Source organism: Ammodytes marinus (assembly GCF_949987685.1).
Source record: "Ammodytes marinus genome assembly, chromosome: 24".
NCBI lineage: Eukaryota > Metazoa > Chordata > Actinopteri > Uranoscopiformes > Ammodytidae > Ammodytes > Ammodytes marinus.
In genome coordinates this window covers 15,103,296-15,119,301 of record NC_137228.1, presented here as the reverse complement: position 1 = coordinate 15,119,301, position 16,006 = coordinate 15,103,296, and the positions used below count along the sequence as shown (strand labels likewise).

Here is a 16,006-nt window from a genome sequence, read left to right as displayed (position 1 = left end):
ACTTCCTCGGGCTGCTGTCAGAAGTCAAAAAGAGTTTGAACAATAGTCACAAACTGTTCTCAGAGCCCGCGGTCGTAGTCATGCAACACGTCTGTTTAACATTCGGTAAATAAGTACATGATGGCAAGTTCATTTTGTGGAGTCAACTAGGGTTCATGGTTAGTGTTGAGTGTGTGTTCCATGTGTTCTTTTCAGGGTCTGAAGAGTTGGAATTAAAATCTGGTAACTTACATAACTTACATAGGGTTTTCCATTCAAGCTAAAAAAAATAACAAATTTTACTATGGCTCTTTCCAACATCTAGATTTGAGCTTTTTACAAAGATGTATGCATAATGATTTTTTTTTTAGATATACAAATGTAATTATCTAACTGTAGGTAATCAACAGGCAAGGTTTCATGATAATATGCAAGTTAAAAATGTTACCCTATTATTCTCAAGCAGTGACTCGCCATAAATTCCACAATGTCTTATTTTTTTTTTAGTTAAAATGTGCTTTTTGTTGGAATTAAAAGCTGTATTCTGGCTTTTCATATGTGATCAGTGAAGTTCGGGATCTACCGTGGGTCTATTTACGACCTGTCAGATGAAAACGTTTATGGGAAACCCTCCTGGGGAAAGGTATCTAGCCTGTAAGCATTTATTTTTTTTATTTATCTGTTTTATTTACTCCAAAGTCTCCTATTATAAATTCCTCCAGCCAGCTAGGATTAGCTTTTATTTATTGTTCCTTTTAATGTCTCAAAATCGCTCCATAATTTAACAGAAAAGTCCTGGACAAATAAATTGGAAAAGGCTCAAAGTTATGTGATATTTATCCACTCTACTGTGCCAAGTGAATTATGGTCGCAGAGGAGATTTTTCGTGTCAGTGGCGCTTCCAGAAATCAAGACTTGACTAACGGAGGTTAATACCTTTTATATATCATCATGTATTTTTCGATAAAATGGATCCGGTGTTTATTTTCGAGAGAGAGAGAGAGAGAGAGAATAAGCTGGCTGCTCAATGTGAAAAGGAAATAACTTTCGCCTTGAGAAAGCACCTGGAGGTGGGGGTGCTCCTGTGGTGTAGTTGATTGGGCCGTTCTCTGCCTGTCACCCCCACCTCTCTCCCCTATTTCCACTCCTATATTTAAAATGTTCAACTGTCAATAAAATTTGAAAATACCTCCAATAGCCTATATCAAGATAAAAGGTTAAAAAATACAGAATACATTTCAAGAAAATAAATAAATAATCTAAAAAAACAGATTCACGCTGACATCAGAACGGTAAAAACGTCATCATTGCACCTTGGGAACTGTTTGAGGCGTAGTGAGCGATCCTATTCTCCATTTGTGTTGCCATGTCATCCCCCCCTCTCTCCCCTATTTCCGCTCCTATATTTCAACTGTCAATTAAATTAGAAAAATACCCCCAATATATCGAAATAAAAGGTTACAATACCAAAAAAAAAAAGGGTGATTCGTAGGAAGCAATCCTTGTTACCTGTGTGTGAACCATAAGGTGTGTAGCATTGCCAGTAAGCCAGCGAATGGTTGTCTCCCTAGTGCCTATATCTTGAGTCTTGTCAGCAGTCTAAACTGGACTAACTCTCTGACAGGTGATGAGAGGAAGCAGCAGCAGCAGCGTTAAACTGACAAGCTGTCATTCTGTATTTTCCCCTGGATATCGGTTTGCCAAAAGCTGCCGCCTGGGTCCGTCTATAGGAAATCAGAGTCCCTTTTATTTTGGCTTGGAGGGGGAAGTCGACTGGTTAGTGAACAAGATTTTAGGCTGTTCCAAATCGCATATTCTTTCTTTTCTCTATTCTACATACTACAGCTGATCATGAAAAGTATCTAGTTAACATGCAGTATAGGCTAACAATTGGGACATACTTTTTCTTATTTATTTCATCATAACATCGCACCTTGATCTTGCCTCTTGTTTATATATCCGTCTCATCACTGGTTGTTTCCACTCGGAAGCTCCATAAATGTGATGTCACTTCTGGTGCGCAGTGGATTGTGGGTCAGAATCAGCCAAATAGCATGCTGCTTTCAACACTAAAAATCACGACCAGATGTAGTAGGACATCATGCAGGTATTTTGAAGCATGCTGCATCTGACCAAATGTACTGGGACATACTAAATCTTTTTCTACCATACTAAATAGCAGGGAAGAATGGGGATTGTAACACAGGGTCAGTCTCTCGGCTTTCCTCTATAACCTTATTTTGTCAGTCATGAATGGCTGGTTTTTATTGTCTATCATGGCAACATTTTATCTTTGGTGTATTGACTCTGAAGCGCTCGGGAACTCTGATTGAACAGTAGCAGTGAAGTGAAGTGAGTTTTATTATTTCTAAACTCCTTTATGACTTTGCTCGATCTCTTTCCTTGAGGCTGTAAAGACGGTGTGTCCTCCCACCAGTTATTGATACAAAACTAAATGATCTTTGTCAATGACAGAGCAGCAAAAACACTTTCATACCCTAGCTACAGCGCCTTGTAAATCCCCAAACTCAAAAGCTTTCTATCACACGTTTTTGAGGGATTACCTGGCAAAATATTTGAAGGAGAACTCGTCATTTTTAACATTTTATCTCCCACAGGAAAATCCTCCAAGGTTGAGACAGACAGTGATTCTGTTGAACACTTGTCCTTTTGTCAAAATCACTGAATATCTCGCTATCTTTCCATACTGCGTTTGTGCTGAAAAAAAATCAAGTGTTAATACACAGCACAGGCTCTGTAAACTGGCATGTTGCTAGCTGCGGTGGGCCCCCTTTGTTCACATGCCTGAGTTTACAGAGCATAGGCTGTGTATTAACAATGGATTTTCCAGCGCACACACAGTACGTACAGGTAGAGGATCATGAGGAGATATTAACAACAAGCATTCTCCAGATTTGCTATAATATAAAAATACGCACTTTTTCACATCCAAGAGGATGAATATGATGAAAGTTTTATTCTGGACTCAAAGTTCCATATAAAAGACAATACAAATACAAGGTCAACACAGATTAAAATACATACAAGCATCGATTCCAATGTTTCCTAGAAAGAAATAACACAAGACATACTTAAACTAAATACTTCTTCCTCTGCAGGTGCCATTCTGGGTCGCTCGGAGACGCAGGAGTGTGCGTACTACAACGCGAGCTGGGAGAAGGAGCGCACCAACCGCAGCGGGACGGAGCCGTGCTATGGAGAGAAGGACAAGAGGAGACACTGCTTCGCTACGTGGAAGAACGTCTCCGGGGTCGTGGAGGTCGTCAAGCAAGGCTGCTGGCTCGACGACGTCAACTGCTACGACAGGTAACTCCAACACATAACAAGAGGTGGAATGTAACATTTAATCACTTTACTTGGGGCAGCTGTGGTGAAGTGGGTAGGGCGGTCCACCAGATTGCAGGGTCGGAGGTTCGATCCCGCGCCTCCCCGCCACATGTCAAAGTGTCCCTGGGCAAAGAGACACTGAACCCCACATTGCTCCCGATGGTTCAGAGAGCGCCTTGCATGGCAGCTACTGCCATCGGTGTATGAGTGTGTGTGTGTGTGAATGTGGTAATAAATGTAAAGCGCTTTGGGGCTGAGAAAATCGGCTAAAAAGCGCTATATAAGTCAAGTCCATTTATCATTTGCTTAAGTTCAAGTTTGAAAAAGGCATTGTACTTAGTGTCCATGTGGTCCGTCAAGGAGGATTCAAAGTGCAGTAGTGATTACAGTTTGTGACAGAATTTTTCCTTGTGTAACGTCTGAAACATCACAACAACAAAAAAATAATAATAATTCATATCCTTTTGCAATATTAAAACATATCAACTCTCTGCTTTTGATTTTAAGGGAAGTTTGATACTTCAACATATTAAACTGTTAAAATGACTCGTTGAATAAACTGAATACTGGTTTAGAATCCATGATTGTGAATAAGAAAGGCCACTAACAGAAAACTTTAAATACTTATGTATGCGCTTCTCGAGCACAAGCAAATGAACTTGTTTGCACTTTTAATTCACATGGTAGGTCTTGCCAGAAAGCTGTGCTACATTTCCATCAGAAATGAGACGGAGCTAACACATTCTGCTGCAGGCTTTGGCAAACAAACAAAAAACACCTAAAGCACCGTTTTAATTTTGCACAAGGCTACATTATTAATTACCTAAACAAACACAGGGCATAGAAATTGCTTTGTGAACTGAATATGGAGTCGGCCCGATGTACGCTCCCAGGCTGGTAAACAGCAAAGAGATATTAAATGTGGAGTCAGTGATTCTGGGAGAACGCTTGATGTCAAAATAAGTTTTTGGAATGTCAAAATCAGTGAATATTTCCTTACAATCCCCTACAAAAAAACTGTGTTAATTCACAGCCTAGGCTCTGTAAACCGGCATGTTGCTGTTTACATACCTATTCATGGAGCCTAGGCTGTGTATTAACACCAGATATTTTTTTCCTCTGCACACAGACTACGGACAGGTTACATAAAGCATTCTCCATATTCACTAATTTAATTTAATTTGATTTAATTTAATTGATGGTGGTATTCTAGTCTTTTTCAACCTGGCTTCAGTAGGGCTGGCCCGAATTATTCGAATATTCGAATATTCGTTCGGAAAATTAGTATTCGGAGCTTAAATTAGTATTCGGAGCTTCGTTTTTTTTTTTTTTTTTTTTTAAATAATTTATTTTTATTTTTTTTATAGCCTATATTTTATTTTTTTTTTTTTCAAAAAAATGTTTTGCAAGAAGCTAGTACTGCAATATAATGTCATCAAATAATTTTATATTTGGATATAAAAGTTAGTAATATTGTAGTAGTAGTAGTAGTAGTAGTAGTATTGCTCATTTAGGAGGATATTACATCACTAAGTGTCATAGCGCATCCATTACTTCACCTCCGAGCGCGTAAATCTTCAACAAAATATGCAGATACTGTCAAAATCGGTTCCAGGGAGTATAAAGGGATATAACGTTTAAAAAAAAAAAAAAATCTTTTTAATTTTTTTTTTAATTTTTTTTTTATGTATTTTTTGATGGTGTGTTTTTCTGGAACGAATATTCGAATATTCGCTCGGAAAAACCAACGAATATTCGAAGTCTGAAAAATGGTATTCGGGCCAGCCCTAGGCTTCAGATGCTGGTTGGAACCAGTCCTGCTTGTATTGTTCCTTGGTGATTCCTGCAGTCAGATAAAGTTGCTTTAGATTGTACAACCCGCACAGTTTGGGCTGCGGTGCCTCGCCGGCGCCTCCTCTGCTCCCTGGAGAGGCCAGAGCACAGCCACTTCCTCTGGCTTTTATCTGATGACTGTGTGAGTGAGTGTGAAAGACACAGTGCACATGTGTGTTTGATTACGCGCGTGTGGGAGTTATTTTATAAATGTTTTTCCTTTCACACATCAACTGTGACAGAGAAGGGAATGGAGAGGAGTGTGTGTGTGTGTGTGTGTGTGTGTGTGTGTGTGTGTGTGTGTGTGTGTGTGTGTGTGTGTGTGTGTGTGTGTGTGTGTGTGTGTGTGTGTGTGTGTGTGTGTGTGTGTGTGTGTGTGTGTGTGTGTGTGTGTGTGTGTGTGTGTGTGTGTGTGTGTGTGTGTGTGTGTGTACATGCTCTTTTAAAGGTGCAGTGTGTAGATTTTATTGGTGTTTTTTTTTCCCAGAACAGACCAGGTAGAATTGGAATATAATATTCATACGTGTCTTTCAATAAGTGTATCATCGTGTGTGTGTGTGTGTGTGTGTGTGTGTGTGTGTGTGTGTGTTTGTGTGTGTTTTTTTACTAATGTTCCCCCTCCTTGTCCTCTGCAGTAGCGAGTGTGTGGAGAAGAAAGAGAGTCCCGACGTTTTCTTCTGTTGCTGTGAAGGAAACATGTGCAACGAGAGGTTCCTATACGCTCCGGATGCTCCTCCACAGAGCGACCCGCACCATTCAACCGCCTACAGTATGTACAGTCACACGCTCGCTCACTCACTCACTCACTCACTCACTCACTCACTCACTCTCTCTCTCTCTCTCTCTCTCTCTCTCTCTCTCTCACGACCAACTTACTGTCAGCGTTTATTTAGGTTTATTCCTTTCATTTAAAGGTGACCTCGGAGTTCAAACTCCCACATGCAGTGAGTAGTATGAAAAGTTACTTTCCAAAGTAGTCGTGCCGCCGTCCTCTGTGCCAATGTAGCCTTACAGAAGATTTTATATTCAGCATGCAAAATCTGGTGTTTTTTCAAAATAAACAACTCCGGAAAAAATGCAGAGACCAGTCTCGAACTCTTCATCTCTACATTACTTATTAAAAATGCTCTTAAAGACAAAAAATGTATTGGAATTCGGTAGAAATGTTGTCAGTAGTTTATATTATAAAACCAAATTGTTCATTCTACTCAAACATATGCCTATAGATAGTAAAACGAGAAACACTGAACATTTGGAGAGGTCTCTTATTTTTTTCCAGAGCTGTAAAATATAATGATTATTATTAAAACACCTCAAGTGAAAATATTTCAGTAAATCCATATCTCGGCTTTTCATCCTCAACCACTGCTAATAGTCTAGTAAGCATCCCTAACATTAAAGTGGATAATGTGTTAGCGTGCATAGCAGGCCAAAGCACTGGATAATCTATCGACATGGTGGCATGATGCCTTCTATCACTCGATAATATGGTGTATGTGTAACATAAAGTCACGCAACAATAAGAAAATAATTATAAATACTTATACAGGTATAAGTATTTCATGTGTAAGTATAACTATGTCAAAGTGACAAGAGTATAAAACTGTTTCTCAAACACCCTATAAACAAAATTAAATTCTCATGATCACTTTGACGAGTGCCCTGAGACCCCCATAATGCAGCTGGTGCGTCCCCATCCTGCCCTAGTGCCCTGTTGCCTCTCTTCTGCCCTAGTACCTTGTTCCAAACCTAATTTTGAAATTGTTTTGTATCTTGTTTTCCTGTTTTTCTTTTCCTTATGTATATTCTATGTGATGTAAAGCGTCTTTGAGTGACCTTCGAAAAAGCGCTACATTAATCCTATCAATAATAATAATAATAATAATTATTATTATTATTATTATTATTATTATTATTATTATTATTATTATTATTCTTGTTGCTCCCTCCCTTCTGCCCTTACGTGTGGGCCGTGCCAGTGACAGCCGCGCTGCTGAATGCGAGTGTCACCTTGTGTCGGCTGAGCCAGCAGGCGTCACCCTGACACTCCTGCCTGCCGGGGTCGCACGCAGTTCACAGCGCTGTTATTTTTGGCAGGCGGATTACGTTATGTCACGAGATGGATTTGCTAATCCTGCTGCTGCGTGCGTTTCTCTCTGTGTGTGTGTGTGTGTGTGTGTGTGTGTGTGTGTGTGTGTGTGTGTGTGTGTGTGTGTGTGTGTGTGTGTGTGTGTGTGTGTGTGTGTGTGTGTGTGTGTGTGTGTGTGTGTGTGTGTGTGTGTGTGTGTGTGTGTGTGTGTGTGTGTGTACTTGCGTGCAATGATATGATCCCTAAGTACAGTGGCAGCACGCTGTAAGCACGGTTACTGCTGCACTTAGAAATGATGTAGCACAATATCAGGCCAATCAGATGCCTGGTAACTTTAAAGGTGCATGCTTTGATCATTTAAGACGCGATGGTGTTACAGGAGAAATAAACTTATGCAAATAGACAAGGTTCAGTCAAATAAACACCTAAATGTTTGGACCTTTTTATTTATAATATTATGAAAAATATACAGCCAAAAAAACAATGTTTTTGCCTGCTGTGTGATAGATAGATAGATAGATAGATAGATAGATAGATAGATAGATAGATAGATAGATAGATAGATAGATAGATAGATAGATAGATAGATAGATAGATAGATAGATAGATAGATAGATAGATAGATAGATAGATAGAAAGATACATTATACAATGTACAACAAGATTAAAATTAGCTTCTCTTTAAGGTGCATATGAAAACAGGTCTATCTTAAGTTTGTTTTTGTTGCTACGAACATTAACTACATTTTAAATCTTTGTTAATTATTTCACAGCCACCTCCAACCCCTTTTTCCAAAATGGAGTACTAGAAAAACATTGCTTTTGCCTGCTGTGTCTTGCCCTAGGTTTGATTTTGTTAATATAATGAAGATGAACTAAATCTTGAATCTTTGATAGATAGATAGATAGATAGATAGATAGATAGATAGATAGATAGATAGATAGATAGATAGATTTAGATAGATTTAGATAGATAGATAGATAGATAGATAGATAGATAGATAGATAGATAGATAGATAGATAGATAGATGCAGATTAGGATGTTTTTGTTGAAGATATACTAAATCTTAAATCTTTGTTAATGTGTCCACAGCCACCTCCAACCCCTTCTCCCCGAAGCCGCAGCTGTTCAGCACTCTGCTCTACTCGCTGGTTCCCATCATAGGACTCGCCGCGGTCGTTCTCTTTTCCTTCTGGATGTGGCGACATCACAAACTGGCCTATCCTGCTGCCCTGGTCCCCACACATGTAAGTCTTATCACTGTGTGTGTGTGTGTGTGTGTGTGTGTGTGTGTGTAATGTCACCTGTCAATCAAAATGCTGGGGCCGGGGACTGTGGTGTCCTCTTTCCTTGAACTTGCTGGTGATGCAGTTAGAGTTTCTCTTACTGTCATGGCGGCTGTTCACTTCCCCAAGTCATATGTTAATTGCAAACAAGGGAAAAATGCAACACAACCACATAGCATTCTTCAGCTTTGAAATAACCACAATAGGTCAAAGTTGCTCCTTTTAAAAGCTATAGTGCGTAACTTCTATCGTTCCCTGTGAGGAATTCTGAGGATTTACAACAACACTATCGTTGCATTTACATGAGGTAAGCCTTCTGTGATTGTGCATGGATTTTATACCTTCAGCTGTACGTCCAGGTTTTTTCTTAGCAGTAGAATCAACAACTGAAAAATTTCTTGCGCGCTTCTTGGGATTTTTCTGAGCTCCTGCACCATTGTCGGGGAGGGGGGCGACACCAGTTTGTAAATGCTGCCGTAGTGAGAAATACAGAGAGAGTTTTGTGGAGCTGATAGGCTTAATCACCTTTGTGTCAACTAATTTGGCGATGGCTTGGATGTAACCCACATTCATTTATATCAAAATGTTGCAGACTATAGCTTTAACAGGTAAAAGATAATAATAATTGTCTCTTGATACATTGAAAACAAGCTGCTCTGTCTTCTCTATTTAGTCGACCTTCAATTTCACCACTGATGTAGTTTCTCAGTGGGGCCCAAACTGCCTTGGCCTTTTCTGCCCCTGTGCATCAGAGGCACAGAGCTACGGTCAGCCAGAAGGGACACACAGAACGGACAGTTGACCTCGGTATATAATTGCTTTTTTCCGTTGCATTCTTCTTCAGTCATTTAGAAATACACACACACACACACAGACACACACACACACACACACACACGCACGCACACGCACACACACACACACACACACACACAGGATGATACACTAATTAAAACATTATTTGAACATTGCATTCCATTTCTACTAAGTCTGTTCTGAAGCATCGCACCGCACCGCAAATCCTTGTATCCACACTCTTTGTGTTGTCGGGACCGTCACAAAACCTTTAGATCATTTCTAAAAAAGCTCCTGATTCAGTTGGTTTGATAGAATTATTTGCAGCAGCATTAACCCGGCAGCAGCAGCAGCAGCAGCAGCAGCACAGGTATATTCTGTGCTGTTTCCACCGTATTGGAAGGGGAGTCGGGGGCTGCTGCATTATAGATAAAGCTTTATATAGGCAAACAAAACTAAACACAGAGTAAGTCTTTTCTCTGTGTGTGTGTGTGTGTGTGTGTGTGTGTGTGTGTGTGTGTGTGTGTGTGTGTGTGTGTGTGTGTGTGTGTGTGTGTGTGTGTGTGTGTGTGTGTGTGTGTGTGTGTGTGTGTGTGTGTGTGTGCCTCGGAGGACAGCGGTGAGGGCGGTGGGAGTGTGAGGGAGGGAGTGCAGACATGCAATTCTCTCAACTTAGTTTTATTGTATTTACTCAGAGCAGCGAAGAGATAAAAAGACAGTGACACACACAACACACTCGGCAAATAAATGCTAATGTAACGCCCTGCAAGAGGCTTTTAAAAATACTTTACCTGGAAACACTGATAAATGAATGAATAAACAACATAAAACAAAACAGGATCACGACCGAAGAAGATCAGATAACACACGGATCGGATGAGACAGTGGAGAGCTTAAAGCTATAGTGTGTATCTTTTTTTGTTTAAAAGAATGCCGGCTACATCCAATCCATCGGCAAACGAGTTGACACAAAGTTGATTAAGCCTATTATCAGCTCCACAAAACTCCCTCTGTATTTCTCAGTATGGCAGCGTTTACAAACTGGTGTCGCCCCCTGACACTGGTGCAGGAGCTCAGAAAAATCCCCAAGAAGAGCCCAAGAAATGTTTCAGTTGTTGATTCTATTGCTAAGATAAAACCTGGACAGACAACAGAAGGTATACAGTTGTTGTTATTGCTCAGAATGACTCATGAGAGCGACAGAAGTTACGCACGGTCGCTTTAAAACCGCTTAAATATTCATTATCTAACAAGGGGAAGAAAATTAAATGAAATAGCCACAGTGGAAAAAAATGCAGTCGTGCCGGATGCCTATATCAGTGTGTGTGTGTGTGTGTGTGTGTGTGTGTGTGTGTGTGTGTGTGTGTGTGTGTGTATGCGCATGTGTTTGCATGAGTGAGTAGGTGTGTGCAAGGACAAGAGAAGGAAAGGAGGTCACTCGTACAGGAATGTATTTAAAAGTCAGTTCCGATGTGTTTCTGGAAGGAGGTGATGCAGTTAACCCCACCCGGCTGCTACTCCAAGGAGGATAAAACAAACACTGGCATATTCCCCAACCACTATCACTATGGCTGGGTTTGAAAAGCCATACCAACTCATACTCATTTTGACATCAATTTGAGTATGTGACGGTTGTGTATGCGAGTTTGTGTAGGCGAGAAATGCCCAGATGAGTACTAACTTCCGGGAAGATTTGGTGTATGGATCGATAGGACACTTTTCCTACTCAACCGCCCCACAATACATTGCGTCTTTTCGAACGGCATGGAAGTTTATTTTTAAATTCTTTATTGCTTCTGTATACTTCAGTGTAAACGGTCCGACGAACCTCGCATACACAATCGATCGTTAAGTAGACAGTATGGAGTATATACATGTTGAGTATGTAGGAGGGAGGACGTTAGTAGGGCTTTTACAACACAGCCTATCTGATGCATAGGAGATTGTTGTGGCATCCTCTGCTTGGGTTTTGTTATTGATTAAAAGTTCTTCAGTAAGGGAGAGAGATGGATGAAGTAGGATGGGGGGATGTGGGGGGATTTATTTCTTATCTATATATTTTTTTATTTCTCTGTTGTTGAAGAATGAGTTTTTATGTGTTGTGCCATCGGCTGTTTTTAAAGCATTTGCAGCAGAGGTCATTTTCGACAATCGCTCAAACAGCTCTTCGCAAAGTCATCAAGGACGGCTTCTAGCAATACAAGCAATATGATGTAAAAACATACCGCCTGATGAAATGTCATGAAGCGTATTGCAACAATACAACAATACCATCATTTATAACCTTAGAATCAGCCTTGTAAATATCTGCATAGGAGCAGGGTGCTGAGGCCACCATGTTGCACTGCCATCTTTCTAGGGCTGGCCCGAATACCATTTTTCAGACATCGAATATTCGTTGGTTTTTCCGAGCGAATATTCGAATATTCGTTCCAGAAAAACACACCATCAAAAAATACATAAAAAAAAAAAAAAAAAAAATTAAAAAGATTTTTTTTTTTTTTTTTTTTTAAACGTTAATAGTCCCTATATACTCCCTGGAACTTTGACAGTATCTGCATATTTTGTTGAAGATTTACGCGCTCGGAGGTGAAGTAATGGATGAGCTATGACACTTAGTGATGTAATATCCTCCTAAATGAGCAATACTACTACTACTACTACAATATTACTAACTTTTATATCCTAATATAAAATTATTTGATGACATTATATTGCAGTACTAGCTTCTTGCAAAACATTTTTTTGAAAAAAAAAAAATTATTAAAAAAAAAAAAAAAAAAAATTATTAAAAAAAAAAAAAAAAAAAAACGAAGCTCCGAATACTAATTTAAGCTCCGAATACTAATTTTCCGAACGAATATTCGAATATTCGAATAATTCGGGCCAGCCCTACATCTTTCTACTACAGAACGGACAAACTTAACGGCCTTATGCGTGTTTATATATAGTGGGCGTCTTAGGGAAATGCACCTGTTGGAAGACCAAGTAGAAGTAATAGAGAATAAATAACTAAATACATCTTCACCTCATCACTTGATATTGTGGAAAGACTTGAGGCAGTGGTGGATGATGCCATCTTTAGTAACTATAGCTTCTTGTCCTTGAAGGCCATCGTAGCTTCTGTAAATACTCCCAAAAAGGAGGGGTTAGCAAGGGAGCATTTATATCTACTATTTCACCACTAGATGATGCCAAAATACACAGATATTACACACTGCACTTTTAATCAATTTTGGACAGCTTTGTTTTTTTTGTAATTCGTCGTGTTAACCCGGCGAAACACTGTCAGATGAAATTTGAATAACTTGTTTTTAGAAGAGACATCAGCTGCATGAAACACTTCCATCATTAGGTTTCAAATCAGCTTTCACTAACTCAGTCAAAAACGTCCAAAGTTATATAGGTTTAACAGCCGGTCGACTGGACTTTCATTAATGCTTCATCGTGCATGATTTTCTACATTCATCAGAGCATAATGCATTGTGTTTAGTCATGTATTTTTAATGCGACAGTGACAAATTGGCCATTGGGGAGTAATTTTAGGTGATGGAGGTATAGGGCGTTTTTTTTCTCCCTTAAAGATGCTACGAGGAACTTTTTTTAAATGTTGAAACATTTCTCATTTTCCCTCTGATGATCATAAATTACATGAAACAGCAAACCAGACCATCAGTGCAAAGAATGCTATTTTTATATAGTTTTTCTTAATGCCTTTGTCATGGGTACGCTCGCCCTGGAACAACAGCTGGCTTAGTTAAAACACTACAACGTTTGTCCAAAGGGGATGCAAGAATGAACACAATCTGAAAGATTCTTGGAGCACCTTAAACATCCATGTGCCAAATTCAATGCTGCATCATTTTAAAATGGGCCGAGCTCTGCATTGCACTGCGTATTTAATTTAAAACTTTGCACGCAGCTGCAGCCTGAAGTGAACCGGAGACACTGTAGAGACATGTACTCTATCTATCTATCTATCTATCTATCTATCTATCTATCTATCTATCTATCTATCTATCTATCTATCTATCTATCTATCTATCTATCTATCTATCTATCTATCTATCTATCTATCTATCTATCTATCTATCTATCTATCTATCTATCTATCTATCTATCTATCTATCTATCTATCTCTCTCTATCCATCTATCCATCTCTATTCAGGTCAATAGTTTTCTGAGATTGAAATTGAAATGCAAAATAATTAAACGTGCAGTCTGTCTTTATGATGCAAAAGTAATTGTTCCCACTTATTGATCGTAAATGGATCCATTATCATCAGGGCTTTGTGCTGTAATTTTCCAATGGAAGGCAATAAAGAAAGAAATTCGTTTTTTTCTCTACTTACAAATACAGCTGCCAACTTAACATTGAATGGGTTTCCTAAAGACAGAGTTCCTATGGTCATGAAATTTGTGGACACGTTTTGAATTTACACACATTTTCACTAGTGTTTAAAACATGTTTTTAAAAAATTCCAAAACATGTTCAACTCCAATGTGAAAATAGTTCCTTGGGGCGCCCTTAGCTCAGTTGGTAGGGCGTCCCCCGCCCCATGGGTCTTGGCCAGGAGCGGACCCGGGTTTGATTCCAGCCCGCGGTCGTTCTCTGCATGTCACTCCCCTCTCTGCCCCATTCCAACTCTGTCTCTACACTATCTATAAAGCATAAAAATGCACCAAAAAATATCTTAAAAAAAAAAAAAGTTCCTTGAATAACAATTGTTTAAAACCTGGTGTTATCATTTAGGCTTCACTAGTTAAAGGCATATCTCGTTAAGCTACTTAAATTAGGTTATGGAAATTGGGTAAAATGTCATGCAATCTGTGAGAACCCTGTAAAGATACGTTTTCTTCTTTTTTTTCTTTTTTTTTTTTTTTTTTTTTAAGATATTTTTTGGGGCATTTTTATGCTTTATTGATAGTGCAGAGAGACAGAGGTGAAATGGGGCAGAGAGGGGAGTGACATGCAGAGAACGACCGCGTGCGGGAATCGAACCCGGGTCTGCTGCTGGGCCCGGCCCGGGAGGGGGACGCCTTACCGACTGAGCTAAAGCCGCCCCCGTGTGTTTTATTCTTATGCACACACACTTACTTTATAGACTCTGGAGCGCTTGGAAACAGATGAAATCCAGTGTGAAAAGTAACTTCTCTACTAGGGCTGGCCCGAATACCATTTTTCAGGCTTCGAATATTCGTTGGTTTTTCCGAGCGAATATTCGAATAATCGTTCCAGAAAAACACACCATCAAAAACAACATAAAAAAAAAAAAATTAAATATATACAGTATCTCACAAAAGTGAGTACACCCCTCACATTTCTTCACATTTTTCTTTATATCTTTCCATGGGACAACACTGAATAAATGACACTTTGATACAATGTAAAGTAGTCAGTGTACAGCTTGTATAACAGTGTAAATTTACTGTCCCCTTAAAATAACTCGACACACAGCCATTAATGTCTAAACTGCTGGCAACAAAAGTGAGTACACCCCTTAGAAAAAATTTACAAATTGGGCCCAAAGTGTAAATATTTTGTGTGGCCACTGGCCACCATTATTTTCCAGCACTGCCTTAACCCTCTTGGGCATGTAGTTCACTAGAGCTTCACAGGTTGCAACTGGAACCCTCTTCCACCCATTTATGACAGCATCACAGAGCTGGTGGATATTAAAGACCTTGCGCTCCTCCACCTTCTGTTTGAGGATGCCCCAAAGATGCTCAATAGGGTTTAGGTCTGAAGACATGCTTGGCCAGGCCATAACCTTTACCCTCAGCTTTTTTAGCAAGCCACTGGTCGTCTTGGAGGTGTGTTTGGGGTCGTTATCATGTTGCAATACCACCCTGCGGCCCAGTTTACGAAGGTTGAGTGCACGTGGTCAGCGTCATACACAGAGGTTGGCTTTGGAAAATAGACGTATGAGTGCTGCCAGCATTGCTGAAGGGCTTGAAGGGGTGGGGGGTCAACATGTCAGTGCTCAGACCATACGCCACACTCTGCATCATACTGGTCTGCATGGCTGTCATCCCAGAAGGAAGCCTATTCTAAAGATGATGCACAAGAAACCCCACAAAAAGTTTGCTGAAGACAAACAGACTACGGACATGGATTACTGCAACCATGTCCTGTGGTCTGATGAGACCAAAATACATTTATTTGGTTCAGATGATGTTAAGAGTGTGGAGCGGCAACCAGGTGAGGAGTACAAAGACAAGTGTGTCTTGCCTAGAGTCAAGCATGGTGGTTGGAGTGTCATGGTCTGGGGCTGCATGAGTGCTGCCAGCACTGGGGATCTACAGTTAATTGAATTCTAACATGTACTGTGACATACTGAAGCAGAGCATGATCCCCTCCCTTCATAAACTGGGCCGCAGGGCAGTACTGCAACATGATAACGACCCCAAACACCCCTCCGAACGACCACTGGCTTGCTAAAGAAGCTGAGGGTAAAGGTTATGGACTGGCCAAGCATATCTCCAGTCTTAAACCCTATTGAGCATCTTTGGGGCATCCTCAAACGGGAGATGGAGGAGCGCAAGGATTCTAATATCCACCAGCTCCTTGATGTCGTCATGAATGGGTAGAAGAGGGTTCCAGTTGCAACCTGTGAAGCTCTAGTGAACTACATGCCCAAGAGGGTTAAGGCAGTGCTAGAAAATAATGATG

At 40.0% G+C, this 16,006-nt stretch overlaps 1 protein-coding gene across 1 annotated transcript in view; it reads left to right on the top strand.

Moving 5' to 3' along the window:
• LOC307269680 (activin receptor type-2A-like) overlaps positions 1-16,006 on the top strand; it is a gene marked incomplete at its 5' end in the record, with an annotated part of 59,997 nt that overhangs the window by 24,629 nt on the left and 19,362 nt on the right. The window contains 3 exon segments of the mRNA XM_080052684.1: positions 3,099-3,306; positions 5,796-5,929; positions 8,344-8,498. Coding sequence (XP_079908810.1) covers positions 3,099-3,306; positions 5,796-5,929; positions 8,344-8,498 — 497 coding nt within the window.